This window comes from Carassius auratus, chromosome 17 (assembly GCF_003368295.1).
Source record: "Carassius auratus strain Wakin chromosome 17, ASM336829v1, whole genome shotgun sequence".
Classification (NCBI taxonomy): Eukaryota; Metazoa; Chordata; class Actinopteri; order Cypriniformes; family Cyprinidae; genus Carassius; species Carassius auratus.
Window position 1 is genome coordinate 18,334,943 of NC_039259.1, and position 23,360 is coordinate 18,358,302.

At 38.0% G+C, this 23,360-nt stretch overlaps 4 protein-coding genes across 4 annotated transcripts; 3 read left to right on the forward strand and 1 right to left on the reverse strand.

The window, feature by feature from the left end:
- Positions 1-2,940: 2,940 nt before the first annotated feature.
- Positions 2,941-12,996, forward strand: rlf (RLF zinc finger). The gene is made up of 8 exons (XM_026286200.1): positions 2,941-3,250; positions 5,406-5,560; positions 5,734-5,815; positions 6,660-6,795; positions 7,069-7,271; positions 7,367-7,503; positions 7,636-7,777; positions 7,869-12,996. The coding sequence occupies exons 1-8, from the start codon at positions 3,035-3,037 to the stop codon at positions 12,804-12,806; spliced, it is 6,009 nt and encodes a 2,002-aa protein (XP_026141985.1). The 5' UTR covers positions 2,941-3,034; the 3' UTR covers positions 12,807-12,996.
- Positions 12,997-13,246: 250 nt separating this feature from the next.
- dynlt1a (dynein light chain Tctex-type 1a) lies at positions 13,247-14,314 on the reverse strand. Its single transcript, XM_026286790.1, has 6 exons — positions 14,303-14,314; positions 14,180-14,239; positions 14,014-14,055; positions 13,737-13,860; positions 13,561-13,638; positions 13,247-13,447 (listed from the first exon to the last, which is right to left on the reverse strand). The coding sequence occupies exons 1-6, from the start codon at positions 14,312-14,314 to the stop codon at positions 13,377-13,379; spliced, it is 387 nt and encodes a 128-aa protein (XP_026142575.1). The 3' UTR covers positions 13,247-13,376.
- A 527-nt stretch (positions 14,315-14,841) lies between these two features.
- zmpste24 (zinc metallopeptidase, STE24 homolog) lies at positions 14,842-20,098 on the forward strand. The gene is made up of 10 exons (XM_026286201.1): positions 14,842-15,215; positions 15,448-15,594; positions 15,676-15,754; positions 16,689-16,816; positions 16,913-17,065; positions 17,152-17,293; positions 17,406-17,584; positions 17,665-17,769; positions 17,949-18,092; positions 18,678-20,098. Exons 1-10 carry the CDS (start codon positions 15,108-15,110, stop codon positions 18,900-18,902), a joined length of 1,410 nt encoding a protein of 469 aa, XP_026141986.1. The 5' UTR covers positions 14,842-15,107; the 3' UTR covers positions 18,903-20,098.
- A 1,096-nt stretch (positions 20,099-21,194) lies between these two features.
- On the forward strand, positions 21,195-23,068 carry atp5if1b (ATP synthase inhibitory factor subunit 1b). The gene is made up of 3 exons (XM_026286202.1): positions 21,195-21,342; positions 21,825-21,937; positions 22,568-23,068. The coding sequence occupies exons 1-3, from the start codon at positions 21,274-21,276 to the stop codon at positions 22,707-22,709; spliced, it is 324 nt and encodes a 107-aa protein (XP_026141987.1). The 5' UTR covers positions 21,195-21,273; the 3' UTR covers positions 22,710-23,068.
- The last annotated feature ends 292 nt before the right edge of the window (positions 23,069-23,360 follow it).

Consider the following 23,360-nt stretch of genomic DNA (forward strand, 5'->3'; position numbering starts at 1 on the left):
TGCCAGATCAAACAGTAATCTACCGACCCCTGTCGGTACGGAGCAGGTGCAACATGACACGAGACAACAAAGAATGTATGGGTTAAAAAAACAGAAACAAAATCTTTATCATAGCATTATACAGATTTGTATATGTAAATCATAGCTGATAGTTGAAGCTCAGAGAGTTCGAAAGACATCTAATGAATACGCTGCCCTTTTGTGTCGCATTAGAAATACCTTAAAGTATGTAAAGTATGAATTTAGAATGATAATTAACACAAAAAATAAATAATTAATGAATTATATATATTAATTCAAAAATTCGATAATATATATCAATATATATATTATTATTTATTTATTTATTGCCTGTCAAAAATGGAGCTTGTTGCAAAATAATTTTTTCACTTATTTTTAATCACCAAAAACATGATATTCAGTGTCCTTTATGTTGTGTATAACGAGGTTACATCGATGTTTAAAAAAGTCAAAGTGACGTGACATTCAGCCAAGTAAAGTTAAATTAAAATAAATTAATGCATTTAGCAGACGCTTTTATCCAAAGCGACTTACGGTGCATTCAGGCTATCAATTTTTACCTATCATGTGTTCCTGTAGAATCGAACCCCCAACCTTGCGCTTGGTGACCCATACTTAGAATTCATGCTCTCCATTTAACCCATCCGATGTGTGCACACACAGCAGTGAACACACCCAGAGCAGTGGGCAGCCATTTACACTGCAGTGCCCAGGGAGCAGGGAGGTTTAGAGCCTTACTCAAGGACCACTAAGTCATGGTATTGCCAGCCCGAGATTCAAACCTACAACCCTAGGGTTAGGAGTCAAACTCTCTAACCACTAGGCCACGATTGACGATTGACCAAAACATATTCAAGTTACAGTTATATAATGAATATGGGCTCGCATAGTTTAATTTCAGGGTATCCTCATCACAAATTTGGAGTATAGCATAAGAAATTACAACTCTATAATATGTACCTCTCCGTTTTTTAAGGGACCATAAATAATTGGACAGTTGACTCTAAAGCTGTTTCATGGACAGGTGTGGGCTATTAATACATTATTTCTACATCAATTAAGCAGGTGAAAGGTCTGGAGTTTATTCTAATAAGTGTGATATTTTAATTGAAGAATTCTAGAGAGATAGCAGGAACACTATAGTGTGGCCAAATAAACTGTTTGATTCATTCTGAGAAAAAAAGAACGCACTAGTGAACTCAGCAACATAAAAAGACATAGATGTCCATGGAGGACAACAGTAGTGGATGATTGGAAAAATCTCTCCCTGGTAAAGAAAGACCCTTTCACGACATCCAGTCAAGTGAAGAACACTCTCCAGGAGGCAGGAATGTTAATTTATACAGTTTACTTATAGAAGTATAGTACAATCAAGAGACTACACAAGAGCAAATACAGAGGGTTCACCACAAAGTGCAAACAAGGGAAGAATAGACTTTGCCAAAAAAAAGCAAGATCACCTAACTTTTGGATGGCTGAAATTAGAATCAACTTGTATCAGAATGACGGGAAGAAAAAAGTATACAAAAGGCTTGAGACAGAAGTATAGAAAAGGCTCATGATCCAAAGCATACAACATCATCTGTGAAACATGGTGGATCAGTGTAATGGCATGAGCATGCATTGCTTCTGGCACTGGGTTACTGGTGTTTACTGATGATGTGACAGAAGTCAGAAGCAGCTGGATTAATTTGATGTGTATAGGGATATACTGTCTGGCTTCCTAGTAAAAATGGATGAAAAAGCAACCCAAGAGTTTTTGAAAGTAAAAAGTGAAATATTCTGCAGTTGGCCAGGTTAATCTCCTGATCTCAACCCAGTTGTGGATTATTTCCACTTGCTGAAGACAAAACTAAAGGCATAAAAACCCACAAACAGACACTGGGGAATGTGTATAGAAACGGTATTAATTTTTGTTGTTGTTGTTCTGTTCTGGTGGCATACAGAACCGGAATTATGAAAATTGTGTCAGTGTCCAAATATATGCTTCTGTGTAATAAACAATTATAGAAGTAATTATTATGGAAGCCTACATGACTGTAGCTAACTGTGATTTAAGGTGATTTCCATTTCCCACACAACAACAGATGGGTGATGGGGATAGTGAAAGTAAAATTGGTTTCACTTTCAATTTGATCGTCCCTTTAACACATTCTCTTAGCTATAAGTAACATCAGAGTATTAGAAGTGTATTAGAATGGTAGGGTTAGAAGAAGTTTCACATGTACTTGCAAAATTATATTTAGTAGAATGTCTGTTGGGAGACAATCACAATAAAAAGTTATATAAGCAGACAGTCTACTAATACTCTGAGTAAAGGTTTAAAAATACAGGTTGTTTTTTTAGTCGCCAAATGAAACTCCACAATTAAACTAAAGACAAATGGGAGTGGTATTTAATTGTGAAAAGTATGAGGAGTAAAATTTACAAAAAAAACTACAGGCTATACAATAATTTGTCAGCTATTGATTAGAAAAAGATGGAGTTCTGAACAAGGGCAATTCATATGGGTCTGCTGTCTTCTCTGCTTTGCTGCTTTGTCCAATAAATTATTTCTGCAAGATAGAGAAGACTTTTCTTCAACATTTGGCCCCAAATTTCCTATCCTACTAAATGTACTCATTCTGGGTAAAATAAATTATGTTTTAGTGTACTACTACTACTAAACAATCCAAAAACTTTTTTATTTTGATTACCGTTTTAAGAGATAGATAGATAGATAGATAGAATCTAAAATCAGAAATTTACAGAAAATTGTTTATATTTTGCTAATTTTGTGAATTTCATAATTACTCTGAAAAATGTGTTTGAGGAAGTTAGTCTATTCATGCATTCCTTTGTCTTAAAGTAAATATAAATTCAGCTCCTTTTGTATAAATCCACTTGTTTTGTGCAGAATAAATCTTCAGAGCAGCGGGGTCAGCGTGTTGTGTGAGAGTGCACGTTTGCAGGGGGAGTTCCTCTCTTCAATCCACCTGGAGCAGAAGGCCCTTCTTCACTATCACATGACTGCATGTGTGCGTACGCGCCGTGGATGCCAGTGAACATGGCGGATGAGAGCGCAGAAGCGGAGCTCGACTGGAGCGGCCGACAGAGCCTGCTGCTCGACGAGGACACATTTTTTGCTATGGAGGCTCTGCAAGCCACCTTTCAGCAACTCGAAGCCGAGCTTCGGCAGCAAGACGTTTCTGAAGATTCGTCCACGGAGTACTGCAATAACTTCTGCCAGGTACGCGCTGCCGAAAACGCTGCATGCATGCGAATTGTTTATATGCAACGTTTCATAGCTGTGGTGGCTAGCATTAGCTGACAAAGATGCAAGTTGTGGCTGAAACCAACCATGCGTGATGCTATCTCAACGCGTGGGCCGTTTAGAGAGCCATGTAAACGCAGAACTACCACAAGCTAATTGTGTTGGCATGCACGCCCAATAACTAGCTAATTTGGAGGCGTTGCAAGCTTTAAATTAATCAATTCAAGTAGCAAGCTGTATTCGGTTGTCGGTAACATTAGCTAGCTGATACTGCATATAGCGTGTTGCACGGCTTCCCCTTTCCCTTGGTATTTGCGGCGGATTTAATCTTATTTAAAATTGCTTATTTGTGGTCTATAAAATTACATATATGAGATTTGGCCCATACGGCCTGCTTGGAACGGCATTTCCATGCATTATGGGAACTATCTTGAACTGGGAGGGGTCCAGCACGATAGTGAGGTGGGGCTCGGATGTGTTTATCTCATGCATGTATTCGGTCTCTAATAACTTTGATACCTCTGTCATGTGTCACTTCTAATCAACCTGGGCAGTGTTTGCATGCTTGAGTTCAAACTCAGACCCATTTGAAGAGGTCCAGTTCTCTTTGCATTCACACTCCGATCTATTTTTAGTTATGATTTGGTTTGATTTCCATTTCACACTGTTTTTGTGGAATCAGCCCACTTGAATATATTTGTTATGTATTATTATTGATGGTGAGTAGAGCTGTTTTTAGCCAAGGTAACAGTAGGCCTACTTGTTTGCTTTCAGTAATATGGTTGGCATCAATAAAAGATTGTTGATTTAATTAAACTACACAAACTAGGTTTATGTAGAGTCAAATTTCAGTGCTGCATTGTAAACTCTTTGCTACAAAAATATTAATACTTTTTTAGTCTACTCCAATTTTTGAGTATTTCAACAAAGTTCTGTTGAAACCCTCAAATCTTCATTTTGTCTGCTGGGTGCACACTGAGTTGTATATAAGTGTAGTAGTACAATAGTTTTTTTTACACTACTGTTAAAAAGTTTGGGGTCAGCAATATTTTTTTATTTTGAAAGAAATGTATACTTTTATTCCGCAAGGCACATTAAATTGATCAAAAGTGACAGTAAAAACTTTTAAACTCAAAAAAGATTTCGATTTAAATATATTTTGAACTTTCTATTAATCAAAGAATTCTTAAAAACACAAATGTGGTAAAGCAGCACAACTGTTTTCAGCAGTGATGATGATACATTTTTCTGAGCACCAAATTAATGATATCATCAAGATAATGAAAAGTCTCAGAAGGAAGCACCCAGTTGGTCTGGGGTGAGTCTGGATTAACAGGGCTATACCCAGTTATCCAAAAGAAGCTCTCCTAACCTTAGATTTATAGGTTAAATATGGCATGTTTCCTCACTCATTCTTTGTAATAAATATTAGCTGGGATTTAAAATCCCATAGGCTTGAGTTTTGTTAAAGGGTTGTTTGCATGTGTATGAATTATGAAGAACAAGGAGGTTATTTGGAGTTGCTCTATGCTCCAGTTATACCTGCTTCCATCCCTACGGTCCAATCAGAGCGCCTCAGCACAGATGGAGTGCTGTGAAAGTGTTGTATCAGGGGTTTCTCCTCAAATCCTCCCTTGTGTGTTGGACCGCGTGTTGGAGCCAGGCTCTCCAAAGACCCTTGTTGGCTCTCTGAAGAAGTCAAAACTCTTCCATCTTTGTCTTGTTTCTTGATCATAAAGCGCTAACGCTCAGATGTTTAGGGTTGAGAAGTTTTTTTTTTTTAAATGTTTTTGACCGAAATCTCTAATGCTCACAAAAGCTGCATGTAGGCTATTTGACCAAAAATGGCACAAGTTATACTGCTTAATATTTTTGTGGAAGCACTGATACATTGTCATGATTTAATGAATGAAAAGTTCAAAGAAGAGGATTTTGAACGGTTGTGTCCATCTGCACAGACTTTGTAAAATGGATTAGGATATACAGACTTTTATTGTTATTAGTGAATTTTAATAGGCCTATATGTTGGATATCTGAAGAGCAGTTGACTCTTAAATTGTATCTGTGTGGTGTTTAAATAGCTTAATGTATTGTTTTTTAAAGATCTTGTTAATTTCACTTATTCTTGTAGGCTTTAATGCATTACGCTGGGAGCAGGAATTCAGTGGAACACGGATTACCTCTTTTGGAGGTCTACTGTCTGTCAATCAACTGTTTTGCTGCTGCCCGGCCACATCTCACAGGCGACTCCCCCAACGTTGCCCTTGTGCTCAAAAGACTTGCATTGTAAGTGCAACTTTAAGGATGCTAATATATAAAGGTAGCCTATAACATAATACCCATAATTTGTCTCAGCAGATACTTCATTCTTTTCTCAATTGAAACAATTAAAATCCTGACCTGATCAAAGAGCATTAAATCCATATTGATTTTTTCCCAAATGTTGTGATCATCTGCAGGAGTTGCCTTGAATTGCTGTTATCAGTGCCTCAAAATGAAATACCTTTGGAAGCATGGCTGCAGTTCCATGGTTCAGTTCAGGTAAGATCAAATTATTGGGTTTTTATGTGCCAAACTAAATTTATTGTGTGAAATAGAACAAAAGTTAATTTTTTTTCTCAACAAAAGAGGAAAATTTAAATTTTCTGGATCCTAAAATAATTTTTATTGTGAAGATTAGAGGAACCTATTTTTAGGGGTCAAACCATAATTGCCAGACGCTTGTCACAGATGATGGTCAGTCTGTACTGTTGTTCAAGGACATTAGATTAGGCATGTACTCTTGGTGTATTAAACAGAAAGAGCGACATGCTATATAGATTCCCAATGTGAAATTAAATTTACAATCACTCTAAACAATACTGAAAAACTGTAGTGGCATTTTGCCTAACAATCAGTGTGCTTGCTGCACATGAAATGCAAGCAGTATACAGATGTGTCTCTATATATGTGACCATGGAACACAAAACCAGTCAGTTTTATAAATAAGCTTTCCATTGAAGTGTGGTTTGTAAGGATAGGACAATATTTGGTTGAGATACAAATATATGAAAATCTGGAATCTGAGAGTGCAAACAAATAAAAAATATTAAGGAAAATTGCCTTTCGAGTTGTCCAAATGAATCCCTTAGCAATGCATATTACGATTTAAAAAATTTTGAGATATTTATTGTTGGAAATAAAAAAAATGTCTTTATTGAACATGATTTTTACTTAATATCCTAATGATTTTTGCCGTAAAAGAAACATTTATCATTTTAACCCATTGTTGTTGGCTTTTGCTACAAATATGTCCATGCTACGACTGGTGTTGCGGACCAGTTTCACATATAAGATTTTTGATGTACATATCATTTTACTTAGTGTGGTTTGACTCTTTGTACAGGCGGCCCATGAGGCCATGCTGCAGTATGGCAGTACAGATTTGCATGCCCTACTGAACATTACAGGTGAAGGTGGAGCTTGGAATAATCCTGTCCTGGTTTCGCTTCTGACCGGCCAGTCAACAGATCAAGAAGAAGGTAACACTCCATTAATATAATTTTGTCCATTATACTCACAATAAATGTAAACAAACAAGCATTTCACTGCTTTCATGTAGAGAGTGGTTGAACAGTTTGTTGTTATTCATCTGTGTGGACAGGCTGACATTTTATTACAAAATATATTATGTTTTGTAAAATTAAGTTTTGACAGATAACATGTGATATCTAAAGTCAGACCTTAAGAAAGAGTTGATATCTGCAGATAAACAAATTCAGCTGGTTACTTATGATTGTCTTTCTTTGGAACAGTGAATGCCTATCTTGCTTTGGAGGGAGAAGGTTTCATGGAAATGCGCATCAAACACCTGGAGAAAGTAGGGGAGGTAGAGAAAGCGCTGATCCTCAACAAAGCCTGTGCTAACTGTAGCCTCCTGCCTAACCAAGCTACTTTTCGCCAAACCTTTGTCACCCAACTTTGCCAGCTGCTGCCTAGTGAGGAAGCAATTTTAGAGGTAAAGTACCCAGTTTTCTCTAGTTATTGACTCTGATCATGTTATGTTTTAATAATAAACTAAATTATTTCACTATCTCTCCCTTTGTCTTTTAGATTTCTAGAATAGATGCAAAAGATGTCTTGGACATTATTTGCAACATGGATGCTGAGGGGGAAGAGAGCACAGCTTTCATCCTGTGCACAACGTATTTTACACAGCAGCTACAGCAAGACAACTTGGATTGTTCCTGGTGAGGACCTGTTATATTCAAAATACATTGGATGTCTTTGTACTTGTATTTAGCTTTGTTCACTTGTGAAGGGATCACAGGAGATAATGCTAATACCAGATATTCCTGTGGTTTAATTCCTTTGTTTGTCAGGGAGTTAACCCTGCTTTGGAGCAAACTGCAGAGAAGAATTGATGTGTCCATTGAATCATTTATTGAACGGTGCCTTCAGTTTGGAGCCATTGCCAGGACTATCTACCATCTTCTATTCCTCATTCGTGTAATTCAGACAGAGGTGAATAGACCTGTTTTCTCCTGTGTTACTTGTTTAGTTCTTTTAACGTATGCTATGCTGTTCCTGACTTTGTCTTTTTGATTTTTTTCAGGCAGTGCAGCTTGGTTTAGCAGTTTCAGTTGAACTGTGTGTGAAGGCTCTTCGGCTTCCAAATCAAGATGTAGACTCAAAAACAATGGTCTGCAAAGCTGTTGCCTGTCTCCTCCCTGAGGATTTGGAGGTTATACGGGCTTGTCAGCTTACACAATTCCTCTTATGTCCTGCTCAGGAAGCCTTTGATGTCCTTGAGGAGCTCTACACCCGTCCTGATCAAAAATATGATGAGGAAAATGCCATTATACCAAATTCCCTGCGTTGCGAGCTGCTACTTTCTCTGAAAGCACATTGGCCCTTTGATCCTGAATTCTGGGACTGGAAGACATTGAAGCGCTACTGCAGTCAGTTACTGGGGCTGGAACTGGAGGAAGAAGTAGAAGATGAAGCAGTATCAGAGGAGCTGTGTAATGTTGGAGCAGTTTTGAATGAAGAGGCTTGGAAAGAGGAAGAAGGTGAAAGTGAAATTAATGTATTTAGCAGCACGGCGCAAGAGCAGACAGTGGAAAAAACAGAAACCGAAATGGGCCAAAAAGTCTTAAAGAAAAAAGACTCTGTGGATGTCTCTAGGAGATTCGACAAGCAAGAGAAGAATAAATTTTTCTGTCAGATATGCCATAAAGAAGTGGTTGAGACACGAATCTGTCACCATGCCAGAAAACACATGGAAGATGATGTGTGGACATGCCCTGTGTGTCTACAAAGGTTTAAAAGTAAAAAGGAGTTTGAGCCACACACAAAAACACACATTCAGATTCCTGCAGAGGGTCACTGGAAAAAGAAAAAAGTGAAAGAGAAGGTGGACCCAAAACAGTATTTCAAGGAGGATAGTATTGATGAGTTAGAGCCAGGTCAAATTCCTTTAGATCCTTCTCTTGCTATGTATTATCAGTCCACCCATGACCCTGTAGTATTAGAACATATATTAGAGAAAGCTGCTAGTGTGCCAGATAAGCAAGTAGAAAATGACTATATTACATTTGACTACATTAAAACACACTATAAGTTACAGAATCGTGATGTTTACCAGTGTCCAGCCAGTAACTGCTCAAAAAATTTTAAACTTTTCAAATATTTGGGTGTGCACATCAAAAATGAACATGATAGTGAAGATCCCAACATGAAACATTATCTGGAGATGAAAGACCGTCGGGAGAAGTGCACATTCTGTCGGAAGACCTTCATGACTGCCTTTCACCATCGCCAGCACCGTTGGGTCCATTATGGAGATAATCCCTTCATGTGTCTGGTCACAGGATGCGGTGCCCGTTTTGAGACCACCAATGGACTTATAGCACATAAGCATAGTCATGGGTTCCGTTTGTCCTATGGCTGTGAGCTGAAAGGCTGCAGTTTCTCCTATTGTGACCTCGGGCAGCTCTACCACCATGAGGCGCAGCACTTCCGCGATGCTGCTTACACTTGCACCAGTCCAGGGTGCAAGAACTTTTTCTACTCTCGCAAAGAATTTCTTCAGCACATGGCAACCCATGACATCACCTTTACAGAGAAAGACTTTGAGACACAGAGAAAAATGAAAAGGAAACTCTTGCTCCCAGTTGTGGAAAGCTCTGAGTCAAAGGCAGAAGTAGAAAATGGTGTCCAAAAAGGTTCAGGTTCTTCACAGCTGTTGGCCAACAGGGAATCTAAGGTCTCATTGACATGTGTTGCTGTCTGCTTTGATGGTAGGAAGTTTACGTGTGGCTTAAAAAGGTGTGGAAGGACATTTACTACTGTAAGAGAACTTCAGAAGCACTTGAGAATTGCTCATCCAGACAAATTTAATGAGGAGCAATTATGCAAGAAGAAAGTACAAGCCAAGCATTCTAAGACTCAAGCCAATGAATTAAGTAAAAGTGGTCAGGATAACACCGTAAGAAGGTCATCAACGGAGGAATCGAATCACGAAAAAGCTCCCTCACCTGCTCCTGAGTCCAAAGACTGTGACACAACCCTTTCAAGCGTGGAAATTGGTGCAGCACTAAGTGAGATCATGCTTGGATTGAGTCAACTAAGCCTTAATTCTCCCAGCACCAGATATGCTACGCGTAATTCACAGAGCATTTGCATGCCTACCTTGAAAGAAAGGTCACCTGCCAAAGCATCGAACAACAAAAATGAGATGAGATCTCGTGTATCGAGTAGTGATTCAAAAAAGCTGCCAGACAAGCCAGAATCACCACAAAAACGTGACAACAGTAAAGACCCTGAGAAAAAGCAACTGCAAAGCAAGCTCTCAACCAAGCCTTACACCTGCGAAGCCAAAAGCTGCCGCTACCAGAGTGTTACCACTTGTGCTTTAATGCAGCACTACATTAACATTCATGGCTACTCTGAGGAAAAGGTTAAACAGATGGAAGTGTTCCAGTCTCAAACATTCAAACCTTCCAAAATGCTTGACAGCACTGGAAACTCAGTCTTGGAGGACGATCAACCACACAGCGAGTTCCTTGTGCAGGCCACAACGAAACCTTACACCTGCGAAGCTAAAAGTTGCCACTACCAGAGTGTTACTAGTTATGCTTTAATGAAGCACTATATTAAGATTCATGCTTACTCTGAGGAAGAGGTGAAAGAGATGGAGGTGTTTCAGTCTCAAAAATTCAAGCCTTTCAAGTGCCATCTCTGCTCCAAGAGCTACAAAAACAAAAAAGCATTGAGGGTCCACTATATACGTATGCATCACATAAATAAAGCCGTTGTTGAACAGATGAGCTGCTCTTTTAAAAGAAAGCTAGCTGAAAAAGCACCTGTGGTGTCATCATCTAAGGTAAGGACCAGGAAGAAGTCGCAGTCTTTGAAGAGGGATGATGTTAAAACCCAAAGACGAGAAAAACACCCGTGGCAACAAAAATGTCAAAAACAAGATTATCGGTTGTGGAAGCGCAAGCTTCATAGAAAAAATGGACAAGCTGAAGAGAAGAGCCAAGTCCCTTCTAAAACTGATGCGCATGTAAACCACTCAAATGTTGATGTAAGGGGAAGTCGCCGCTTGGTTGCTAAAGGGAATCTGAGCTATATCCTCAGTAAATACAATAAACCCTTTCATTGCGTGCATAAAAACTGTAGTGCTGCATTCAATACTCAGAATGCACTTGTTGGCCATCTTCAGCTGGTGCATCACTATAACCGCTCACAGTTGTGCTTCCCATGTGAACACAAAGGATGCGATAAGCAGTTTAACAACTTGTCTAGTCTTACTAAACATTACCATAGAGAGCACAACAAGAAAATCACATCGAAAATGCCTTGCAAGTCTAAGAACATAGCAAAAAGACAAATGACTTCATCAGAGGAGCCCATACCGAGGTTCAAGTGTACATATGCGAACTGCAATGAGTCCTACCATCTCAACAGCAGCCTCTTGCGTCACACAAGTCAGTTTCACCAGAACCAGACTCCCCTGAATCCAGTTGCTACATCTGTGAACAGAGAGTTTAAATCAAGCTATAAAAAGCATGTTTTCTATAGGCACTGTGATCCATCTGATTCCCTTGTGGTACGTCTCCAGAGTACACCTAAAAAAGATGAGTCCAATAGTGGATGCCAAACCAAGTTAATCATCTCACCTTCTTCCCAGTTGTCGAAAGATTCCCAAAAGCTGCCTTTGAGGTGCTGCCTCAAAGATCAGGAAATTTCTCGCTCAGACAAGAACTTTGAGTCAATGGAAGAAACCGCAGAGGAGGAGCTGGAAGAAGTACCTAAGAAACCAAAAATCAAACTAAAAAGAGGATTTGACAGGATTGTCTTCCGAACGCATGAGGAGGCTTTGCAGATGTGCCAGGACCGCTGCTTTCCTGTGGCCTTCCCTTGCATGGTACAAAATTGTGACTCTGTAGTCATGAGCATGCGTAGTTTAAATCGACATTATATTAGTGTTCACAAAGTAAGACGCAAACAGTTGACTGAGCATGAGGACAAATTATGTTACACAGCTGAAAAGTTAGAGGAGATAATACAAAAGAAATCTGCTGTGTCTGCTATCCCTGATTTAACACGAATTCCAAATGGTGTCCTTAAAATGGAGTATCAGTCTGAGCCTGCGACCCCAGGTGGCCCATCACTGCCAATGAGCCTCCATTCAATCAAAACTGAATCAAAGGGGCAGGAAGTGATCGAGTTTTCTGGGGAGCCACTCCCTGACAGAAGTTTGCTTATTGCTGCTGAGGATTTGCTCTATGGCTCCCCGAAGTCAAGCGGGCACCCCGAAGAGTCAGTTACCGAGGAGAGTCAAAGGCACAAAGACAGTTCAGAGTTGGAGTCAACTGCACCTCCCCTAATTCGCCCTCCACCGCTTGACCTCTCTCCACCATCTACCCTCAGAATTGCTGTGGATGAAAGTTCATTTGAACCCTCTGGTAAAGACAGTAAATCTATTAACATTCCTTCTACCATTTCCATATCAGCTCCCACCCCAACTCGGCAGCCCCTCAGACGGAAGAATGAACTCTCTGAACCACCACCTCCTGTCCCTCTTTTACCAATCTCAAAGGATCCTGTAACTCACAGTCTAGCCCCACGGGCTTTTGACATCGCAACTTACAAACCTATGGGCTTTGAGTCGTCATTCTTGAAGTTCATTAAAGAGAAGGATGAGATCCAAATTGAAAAGCCGTGGACTGCTGTAGTTAATAAACCTGATCCTCCTCGACGGCGTGATTGTTTCCGACGAAACTGCTCGGTTAAGGAAAATACTCAGAGAGGAGCCCCAATCTCCCGAAGCCGCAAGTTTCACTCATCCCCTCTGAGGCACTTGATCTCTAAAGGAGAGTGTACCTCTATCCAGAATCTCCGTCTGATTTTGGAGAGAGCTTTAGGGGGCTGTGGGGACCAAGCTATAAAACAACTTCAGTTCTTGAAGCCTGTGGTGGTTCTAGAGAGGCCAAAGTCCTTTGCCTCCATTCTCGATCTCTTACCCTCTGAAACTAAAGCATAAGCTTCTGCTTTGCGCCAAGGCAGTTAAAACTGGCCCAGTTTTTTTATTTGAGAGACTTTCATAGTATTTTTTATATCGATGATACAATTTTGGTTCTTTGATGCCAGGGTTAGGTACCTTGATTGTGAAGTTGTGAATGTTTATATCTGTACATAAGGTAAAATAAAAAAATGACAAATGATTTTGAAAATTCATATTCTATTAATTGTGTTGTATACACATCAGAGAAATCACTGTAAATGACACCACAAGATCTATGTTATATATATATATATATATATATATCTATCTATCTATCTATATCTATATAGATATAGATAGATAGATATATACATATATATATATATATATATATATATATATATATATATATATATATATATATATAGATATAGATATAGATATATACATACACACACTAAGAAAATGCATATGCAGAATTAGAATTTCAGATAAATTTATTCAAGTTTTATTCAAATTAAACAGCGACATCATTGCTTGTTTATGAGGCTTACAAAAATGTTTGGAAACCACTGAACAGGAGACAGGCCTGCATGCTGATATTCATCCTCAAATGGCAAGCCCGAAAACACTAACTATGCAGTATATGGTTTTATTCTCCCATCGTATCGTGCAACTCCCTGTAGAAAAACAAACACTCATTCAAAGCAATTTCTCGATTATGCTTGGATTTGGGCCATTTTGTAAGAAAATGAAATCAGAAATACTTGCCCAGTCTTACAATATGTCTTACCATCTGTACTGTTGTCCCAGAAACACGAGCTGGCAGTGTGCAAACCTGCCCCATTTTTTTGGAGTATGATGCATGTCACTGGGTGAACAAACATAAGAGATTAAATCTGGGGGGAAATTACAGGTACTGTACCTTTTGCATAAATATTATTGTAGTTTAACAGCCTCTTACCATACCTATGTACTTGAAAGGCTTTCCTAATTTAGTTAGCTGGCTTAGACTTGACTCTACAATGCTTGACATCCACTGGTTGATTTGACTGTGCTGGTAAGAGCTGTTACCTATGGTGCTTTCAACAGCCTATTGTCAAAATAACCCATAAAACAAAAGTGATTATTGCAAAGTAAAATATTGATCATTTACAAGTATTTACTCCTGAAATTAAAGTAATTTAATTTACTGTCGAAGACTGATTCCATGTCTACACAATGTGGTGATGTAGTAGATTCTTACTTCTTTGATAACTGTGGTAATCTCATCCACAACAAATGTAGTCTGTGAATGAAAAGTAATTTATGTCGCAGCTTTGCAGTATGTTTGAAAAAAATTGAGTATCTCTACTGCGTACATTTAGAAGTGGGAATCACAAGTTACTATTATAATTTAGGTGCGAGTTTACCTCCTCAGCAGACGGAATCCTCGTCCATTGCTCGGTTTTATCCAGAGTGTTTTGTAGTGTCTATGGAAACAGACCAGGGTCACTCACTGGATAGTAAATCACGGCCACAGACTCGCTCCTCACACTGTTCTTCATTGTTTTTGTCTAACAAAGCAACGACGTTTTTGTCGAGGATGTGGAAGCAAATTCAACAGTTTTGAACTGAACGCTTTGACGTTTGCAACACATTGCAAAACTGGAAAATATTGGAAATACTTTTATTTAGCTTTCGTACATGAATGATACTGTAAACTAACAGATAACTCATACAAATTGCATCAAAGTTTAGTGATAGTTGAAGAAACAAACAAAATAAGTATAAAAACCTGGTTGCATAAAAGTGCCCAAAGATAAAAGGAACACACTCGTGCATTTATATTTCGAAAGTGTCTGAGAAATGTTCTTTTTATGATTACTCTTAATAATTTCTGTGTATTTATTATTTAGCCATGACTATCAATCTTGTACTGTATTAGAATAGTTTAATTATATAAACATAGGATTTGATTAATATTTGCTTGTGTAAATTGAGTTTATCTATAATTATTACCGGTATCTCATAAAAGGTGAATTTTAAATCTCTGAACCGTGCATTTCAGGAACGCGTTTCGTTCTGATGTTGTTTCGGTCGAACACAGTTTCTGGTTACACCTTATTTCCCATGAATGGGAAAGGAAGTAATAGAGCATGAGTTATCATTATTTGTGAATTACTGTTTGTAGTTGTTCAATATATGGACTTATCACATACACACTCTCGTAAGGTTCAAGTCTCGTTTTGGATTAGAATAGGTACGAAGATTATCTGTTGCCTTGAATGACAGCGGAATCACTGGATATCCCGGATCTAGTTAACGGTGCCAAAAAATAATAAACACCAAGTCGTAATAATGCTGATGGAAATTCTTAAATTACCAGTTGAAGACAAAATCTTTTACGCTGTCCTGGTCTTCTCATGGACGGTGTATATTTGGGAGGCCTACCTCGCATATAGACAGGTGAGAATATCGTTATTGTTTATCTTGGTTGTGTTTGCGAAAAGCATTTAAAGGCAGATGCTCATTTATGATTTTCTATTCTAATTTGTAGACTTTTTGTAAAAATCCAAATTTATATATCAAAACCCATCTCATCTTAGAGCTTTTTGCAAATGAAGAGTAATGTACTGCAATGATGCACTACTCTATGTACTATACTCTTGTATAAACAGACATATTTTACTTTTCACAGAGGAAAATCTACAGGACTACAATGCATGTGCCCACTGAGCTGGGCAAGATAATGGATTCAGAGACCTTTGAAAAGTCTCGCCTCTATCAGTTGGACAAGAGCAACTTTGGCTTCTGGTCTGGACTCTACTCCGAGGCAGAGGGCACGGTGAGCTTCATGTCAAATTAAATGTTTCAATTAAAATTAAACTGTTGCTTCCTCTTGTTTAATTTATTTCTGTTTTGATAGCTTATTTTGCTCCTGGGAGGAATCCGTTCCTCTGGAAAGTGGTCAGGGATTTCTCACCGCTCCATTTTTGGTTTTGGTCGCAGAGTATGAGGTATGTTATTCTCTGGAAACATTTTGGTGAAAAATACTCTTCTTGTGTGTGTGTTTAGATAATCTATCTAGAATTTGTGTCAAATTTTGGCCACCCCAAATTTTTCCTGTTCAATGTCCTACTTCTAACTGGTAATCCGTTTTGTTCAGTAATGCTTTTTTCTCATGTCTAATGTGGTGCTTTTACTCCTCTTCATGTAACTTCAGCTAAATTAGGCTCTGTGAAAACTGAAAGCTGCAATATCACTAAACCACTTTGAACAAGTTTAAAAAACATTATGCATGTTACGCTTGTCAACTTTGCAAATGGTGACAGAAAAATCTAGGCATCATCACACACCTCCAGACTTTCAAGTTATTCCAAACACAACAGACTCATGCAGAAACATGTGACTTGTTGCTAACTGATGCATAGCAAATGAAAATAACGTGTCCTTAAACTGGCTCAAAACATGTTTGATACTCTCCAACTGGATGGAATCGTAGATTGGAGCTAATCATACAATATGCAGGTTTCTGTCTAGGCCAAATCTGCATACCTGCTCTGATTTTCAGCAAATGGCATTGACTTCTCCAGATTGCACAAATCTAGGTAAAAGTCATGTTATGTATGTTTGGAATGAAACCCCATCATACTACATGCTGAATAGTGTACAGTATACACTGTGAAGCAGTAGGTATTATCCTATTATCACATGACCTCATCATTCAGCTTGTGATTGGTGTCCTGTTAACATTTTGAAAACAATAGTGGTTGTTTTCATTTTTAAGGCTTTTGTGTGTAAATGTCTTGCTTTTTGGCAGTCCAATCAAATTATTAGTCAAAAAAAAAAAAATAGATTGTTCGCTGCACTTTAGGAGTATTATACTAGCATACTATTCTGAACATTTTCAGAAGGTACTGCATTATTTCAGATGGTTTTCTTTCCTTCAGATCTCCCAGTCTTTGGTTTTCCTGATGTTGGCGACTCTCTTCAGTGCTCTCACTGGCCTTCCCTGGAGCCTCTACAGCACTTTTGTTATTGAGGAGAAGCATGGATTCAACCAGCAGGTAGATAAAAGCTTGCTCATATATATTTTCTGTCATAGCTGGAATAAAACTAATGGCAAGATGTACTGAAATGTCTCTATTGTCCCTACTTTATAGACAGTGGGTTTCTTCCTGAAAGACGCTCTCAAGAAGTTTGCTGTGACTCAGTGTATTTTGTTGCCAGTGACATCATTGCTCCTTTACATCATCAAGATCGGTGGTGATTACTTCTTCATCTATGCCTGGCTCTTCACACTCATCGTCTCCCTGGTCAGTTCTCCTGGCTTTTGCTGAATGTGTTATCCGTGAGAAAAATTAAAAGAGATTTACACTGTCCTTCTCATTTTGCTCTACAGATTCTGGTGACTATCTATGCAGACTACATCGCCCCTCTGTTTGATAAATTCACTCCGCTGCCAGATGGAGAGTTGAAGAGTGAGATTGAGAGCATGTCAAAGTCCATCTACTTCCCCCTCACCAAGATCTATGTAGTGGAAGGTACAGCAAACTATACTCGTCTTTTCATTTGTATTACTTTCTATAGAACTATAAATGTATGTGAATATAATCACCCTTTTACTAATATATCTGTGCTCTTTTTTTTTTCTAGGTTCAAAGAGATCTTCCCATAGTAATGCGTACTTCTATGGTTTCTTCAAAAACAAGCGCATTGTGCTATTCGACACTCTTTTGGAAGATTACTCTCCTTTAAATAAATCTGGAGAGAAAGAGCCAGGAACGGGAGAGGAGAATGAAGCAGCAGGCAATGAGAGCAAGTCCAAACCAAAGGTCAGAGGGTCAGAGCCAGAACACTAACAAATTAGATTAAACGTTTTATTTATTTTTTTACATTTTTTGTCTGTATTCAGATCAAGAAACAGGGCTGCAGTAACCCTGAGGTTCTGGCAGTTCTTGGACATGAACTGGGGCATTGGAAACTAGGCCATACAGTCAAGAACATTGTCATCAGCCAGGTGAGCTGCTATATCAGTAGTTTTGTCACTGCACATTTCTGCAATGTTGTCCAAGTAGAATCTTATCAGGTTGACAGTTGCTGATAATAAACATAACACACCGAAGGCACAGAACTTTAAGGGCGCGTGATCCGAAGACCAAAATTTGAGGATGTTAACGGCTCCCTGTTTCTTTACAGATGAACTCCTTCCTGTGTTTCTTCCTTTTTGCTGTCCTGATTGGTCGTAAAGAGCTCTTCATTGCATTTGGCTTTCATGACACCCAACCAACTCTTATCGGGCTGATGATCATCTTTCAGTTTATCTTCTCACCTTACAATGAGGTACATCTTGCATTTCTGTCCTTTCTTCTGTCTCTCTGAAAAATGCATGAGGATTTGTTTGCTAAGAATGCTTATTCTAACTTCTATGTGAATATCTTTGCTTAGAATTACATGCAGGACATTACAGTACGTTTGCAAATGACACGGTCAGTGTTTAGGGTAATCAAGTAGTGTATACAAGGTGTCGTATAGATATACTAGATTAAATCTAGGAGATTGGCATTTATTAAAAGTACAAAATATAATTTTGTAGCACTAGCTTGTCAGTAAAACTTGTCATGAGACAAAGAATTTTATCAAGACAAACTTTGAAGTACTTATTGTCTAAAATGGGTTCAGAAAAAAACAAAGTATTTATCACAAGTACATTTAAAGAATAATTGATAAAGTTGGATATATAAAATGTAGTCTTTTTTTCCTCCAAGTAAATATCTGTACTTATTTTATCATTTGTTCAATCTGTATCTGCCTGCCATGTAATAGCTGTGATGCTGATATGGTAATAAATGTAAAGAAACTAAATACAACCCTTTTCTGGGTATTCAGATGTGTCTGATCCAATTCACCTTCTTTTTCCCTCTTCAGCTGCTGTCGTTCTGTTTGACGGTGTTGAGCCGGAGGTTTGAATTTCAGGCAGATGCATTTGCGCGCAATATGGGCCGATCGTCTGAGCTGTACTCTGCTCTCATCAAGCTCAATAAGGACAACCTAGGCTTCCCTGTAGCAGATTGGCTCTTCTCTATGTGGCATTACTCCCATCCTCCCCTGCTGGAGCGGCTCAGAGCCCTCACTGGACCCAAGCAAGACTGACGGCTTTACAAGGGGGCGCCACTCACTCCCCCGAGAAAGGGTCTCTGTCGGCCTCTAATGGCCCTCTGATATCAATGCCTATTGCTCTCTCCTTCTCTCTCTTTTATTTCCATTCCTCTTCTTAAATATTTGGGTTTTGCCGTTTGTTTGTTATCGTCTCCTGGAAAGAAGTCTAAATTGATTTAAGATGGCTTCAGATTATCAAGATGTTAATGATTTTTGAGTCTTTTGAAGTTGTTCTTGATATAGTTTTGATTGTTTTAATTTGTTTATACATTTTAACTGTGAATTACCCCCTCCGGTTCTTTAGATCCATGCATTTTTACTTTAATTTTGTGTCATCCGATTGAACCGTGAGAGAGGGGAGGTTAAACATCTCAGAGGGGCTTTTAGTAATGTATGAAACCAAGAGATTCTTACCAAGAGGTTTAATACTGAGTGCCAGCTGGTGTACTTTAATGTCTGAAACTGGAATGAAGACTGTCCAGAATATAGTGAAGTGAAATGGATCAGATGACAGATGTTATGGACTACCCAATTAGACTTCTATTCTGAACTCACTTGGCTCAGTTAGGCCAATTAAAATGTCTATTTCAATTTGAGTTCTTTCAAACTTTTGAAATTATTTTGTACTTTTTTTTTTACCAATTAAAGGTGTTTGAACGTTTGTGTATATATTAATTTTTGTGAAATATAAGCAACATGCAAGGGCCAGGTTATAATATTTAATAAGTGGTTAGAAATGTTTGATTTAGTTAATTTTATTTCTGTGCCTGTATGTGCAAGATGTTGCTATGAGAATATGTGTAGAAAAATTATACTGTCACATTTTCCTCAGAGAATTGAAGCCCTTAATAGTAACAGCTCTACTAGCGGAAACTGCATTTATGAGGATTCTGTGAGTTTTCACATTAAGAATGTTACATTTGGCATGCAATCCTGTCAAAATGTTGAACTCTCACAGCTTTTAATGTGACTGATATGTAAATGGATTAATGTGGAGTAGAAGTGGCTTGAATAGTCCATAGAATGCCCACCTGTTGAAAATATGCCCTAAACCATAATAAATCCTTAGAGAGAGTTATATTGGCTGTATATGTTCAAACTTTCTCCACAAGGAATATGTCTTGTGACATATGGAATGTTTGGACTGGAAAGATTAACTTTTGTCACTATGAATAAAACGGATCACAATAGCTTTGCTTTAAGCTTGTTTATGTTTCCATTTAATCTTTCTTTTTTATCCGCAGGCTCTTTAATTGCTCTATTCACATCTTTTAGGGGTACAAAATTATCTAAGAGAAAAACATTTGTACATTTACATTGCAAATATGAATGTTGATTTACATAATTTTGTTTTTCAACAGAGATATTTGCTTTTTATTAATCTGCATAGAAAGATACATACAACTGCAATACAACATTAAACCCTGAGACTAATATTTTACAAATCTTAGCTTTTCTGATCATCCTTTTTTTTCTTCTTGCATTTATAACAGCATAGTTGTATATTAAAAGTGATATTGTCAATGTTTTCGAGTGGCTGTTAGGTCTTCAGAGATTTAAAACTCGTTAAAATATTTGGTTGGAGGCACGGTTTATTGTAGGTTATCAAGAATAAAAGATTATATACAAAATTTAATGTTCGGGGAATTAATACGTTTGTACGTAAGTGTTTGAATATTTTTGGTTACTCCGAATCACTCAGATGGTATTAATAAACTTCCTAATATAGTTTTCTAATGCCTTGTTTAAATTGTTTTCATTTTTTATTTGTATTTGATTTTTTTTTTTTTTCATGCCAGAATGTCTTGCAGGTCAAAGGGGTTGAATATGTTTGATTGCAACTGTACATGCTTGCGAAGTTGCATAGACATATAGGGCAAGCCATTTTTGCTTAAATGATTCCAAGGTTCACTTGTAGTTGCATTTTTACCAGCAATTGCATTATTACTAACAGCTGAATTAGAGAGCTCTCTAATAGGAATTGCGACGAGTAACGCTGGGAGTATTTTAGGCTAAAACGGCTTGCCAGTTGCTATATATATATATATACATACATATAGAACAATGTGAAATTCCTGTTTGCGGTTGTACTCTTGTCTGTCAGCGCACGTCAGCGCGCATTCAGCGGTTATGGACTGTACCATTGTCAGTTCCTGTAAAGAAATATAATGTATAAGCTTTTGTACAGTATTAAAAAAATAGAATAAACAAACTTTATTAATAACACCATAATACCATTGTATGTTAGTGTTTTTCCCCAGCGTTCACTTATTTTCCATAATAATGGTACGGTCCTGTTTTGAGCCAGTTACAGTGACAGGAGCGCACACTCATGTCACTACATGCATGATCGCCTGAAGAGAGAATGGCTAGATTTCTAAACCGTAATGTAAGGACTTTTTTGGCCACACAGATCAGGATGTCGTCCGACCAGGTAGATATTAATTTTTTGAACATTTTTGTCTTTCTTTAGCCTACAAAAGTTAAAATATAATTATTTTACCTGTACCGCGCAATGCCAGTCTGTTACCAATGTATTTCGTCACACGTGTTTGTTTTTAAACACGTTATATGTTTTTTTAACCTACAGCGTCGATTACAAGTAGCTATCAACCGTTTTTACCTGTTTTTATAATATAGTCTATGGTTTTAACGCAATAACACAACTGGAGCGCTTTCAGTATGCCCTTGTGTTATGACCCCTCTGTTTACATTCAGGATAATTATCCATTCTTTGAGATTGCACACTTTTTGGAGCAGTAGAGTCAGCATATACTTTACACACACACACACACACACACACACACACAAATATAGCTCAAAGAATGTATTAATTTCTGAAGGTCAATCAATGAACTAGTTACTATTTAGTAATAAACTATTCTATCTTGTGCAATTTCTCTCCCTCTGATGAAGCTAGGAGAACTGGGTAAAGGTGCTGGGAAAGGAGGTGGCGGTGGAGGTGCGGTGAGGGAGGCAGGAGGTGCCTTTGGCAAGAAACAAGCAGCTGAAGAGGAGATGTACTTCAAGTGAGTGGTTTTGCTTGAGCTCATTGTGAATTGTATCATACTAGATCTCTACTGCTGATATGGCTATTTTACGGTGGCCGAGAGAGCTCAAAGCGCTGCAACTTCAGAAAACACATGCAAATAGAAAAAGGACCAGCAAATCAAGAAAACATCTTTATCAATTTGACAACACACACGCTGCAAATGCTCACAATAATAATAAAAAAAAGAAATGCACTGCAAATAAATAAAGCACCTACAAATTAATTAAACAACTTCATCAATTTGACAACATGCGCACTGCAAATGGTCACAAGAAAACCAAATAAAACAATTTTTTACGTGTATTTTGAAGTGGTTTATTTGGTTGTGTTGTGAGCATTTGCAGTGCACATGTTGTCAAATTGATGAAGATAGTTTCTTAATTTGCAGGTGTTTTTTTCTATTTGCAGTGTGTTGAGCTCTCTCGGCCAGCGTACTATTAGCAAAATCAGCCCTCAATATTTGATTCTCCTATGTGCAGATTAAAAGCTCAAACAGTGTTGTATGCACTTTTTTACTTAAGAAGGTTTTATTTGGAGTTATTTAACAATTTGAAAGCTGCTTTAAAGTTTATTGCATGTCTTATTCCCCCCTCTATCACCCTCATAGGAAAAAAGAGCAAGAACAATTGGCTGCTCTAAGAAAACACCACCGGGAAGAAATCGACCACCACCAAAAGGAAATTGAGAGATTACAACAGGAAATCAGTCGCCATGAGGGCAAAATCAGAAAACTTAAACAAGACGACTGAGATCGGCGAATCGTTACATTACATTTCATAGACAAATATCCCACACATGTTTGAAATGTGATTAAATAATTATAGATGCTTTATTTTTATTAAGCATTTGTGATCTCTGCTCTCACGTATGAAAGCATGTTATTATACAGATATGGCTGGAACACTGAAAATATACATTTGTATTAAATCAGTACATTTTCTCCTCTTGACAATAAACATGAAATGGTGTCTCATATGAAATATGTTTTGGTATGAATAATGTTTACTGAACAAATATTCATTTAAGTACCAATAATAAATATAAGATACTTATAGTTTACACTGTATTTAGAGCAAACTGTACCAAATAAAATAATGTTCATCCCCTATTCCTGGAGGTCTCCTGCAATATATATTTTAGATCGGGGTCTCCAAACTCGGTCCTGGAGGGCTGGTGTCCTGCAGACCTTATCAACACCTGCCTAAACATTCAAGTGTACCTAGTAAGATATAGATTTGCTGGTTCAGAGGTGTTTGATTAGGGTTTGAGTTAAACTCCGCAGGACATTGGCCCTCCAAGGCCAAGTTTGGTGACACCTGTTTTAGATATTTGTATTTCTGATAGACCCATATCATGTATTTATGCTAATGAGCCAGTTAGGCTTAGTTAGGTGTGTTAAA

Excerpts from the sequence above, each read along its gene's own strand:
- rlf (XM_026286200.1), top strand. The coding sequence starts at position 3,035 with ATGTGTGCGTACGCGCCGTGGATGCCAGTGAACATGGCGGATGAGAGC. Across the intron at positions 3,251-5,405 it reads ACTGCAATAACTTCTGCCAG|GCTTTAATGCATTACGCTGG; the intron begins GTACGCGCTGCC and ends TTATTCTTGTAG. Across the intron at positions 7,272-7,366 it reads GTGAGGAAGCAATTTTAGAG|ATTTCTAGAATAGATGCAAA; the intron begins GTAAAGTACCCA and ends TTTGTCTTTTAG.
- zmpste24 (XM_026286201.1), top strand. The coding sequence starts at position 15,108 with ATGCTGATGGAAATTCTTAAATTACCAGTTGAAGACAAAATCTTTTAC. Across the intron at positions 17,585-17,664 it reads AGAGCAAGTCCAAACCAAAG|ATCAAGAAACAGGGCTGCAG; the intron begins GTCAGAGGGTCA and ends GTCTGTATTCAG. Across the intron at positions 18,093-18,677 it reads TCTTCTCACCTTACAATGAG|CTGCTGTCGTTCTGTTTGAC; the intron begins GTACATCTTGCA and ends TTCCCTCTTCAG.
- dynlt1a (XM_026286790.1), bottom strand. Across the intron at positions 14,056-14,179 it reads GGATTCCGTCTGCTGAGGAG|ACTACATTTGTTGTGGATGA; the intron begins GTAAACTCGCAC and ends TTTCATTCACAG. Across the intron at positions 13,448-13,560 it reads CTGGGACAACAGTACAGATG|GGAGTTGCACGATACGATGG; the intron begins GTAAGACATATT and ends GTTTTTCTACAG.
- atp5if1b (XM_026286202.1), top strand. The coding sequence starts at position 21,274 with ATGGCTAGATTTCTAAACCGTAATGTAAGGACTTTTTTGGCCACACAG. Across the intron at positions 21,343-21,824 it reads TCAGGATGTCGTCCGACCAG|CTAGGAGAACTGGGTAAAGG; the intron begins GTAGATATTAAT and ends CCTCTGATGAAG. Across the intron at positions 21,938-22,567 it reads GAAGAGGAGATGTACTTCAA|GAAAAAAGAGCAAGAACAAT; the intron begins GTGAGTGGTTTT and ends TCACCCTCATAG.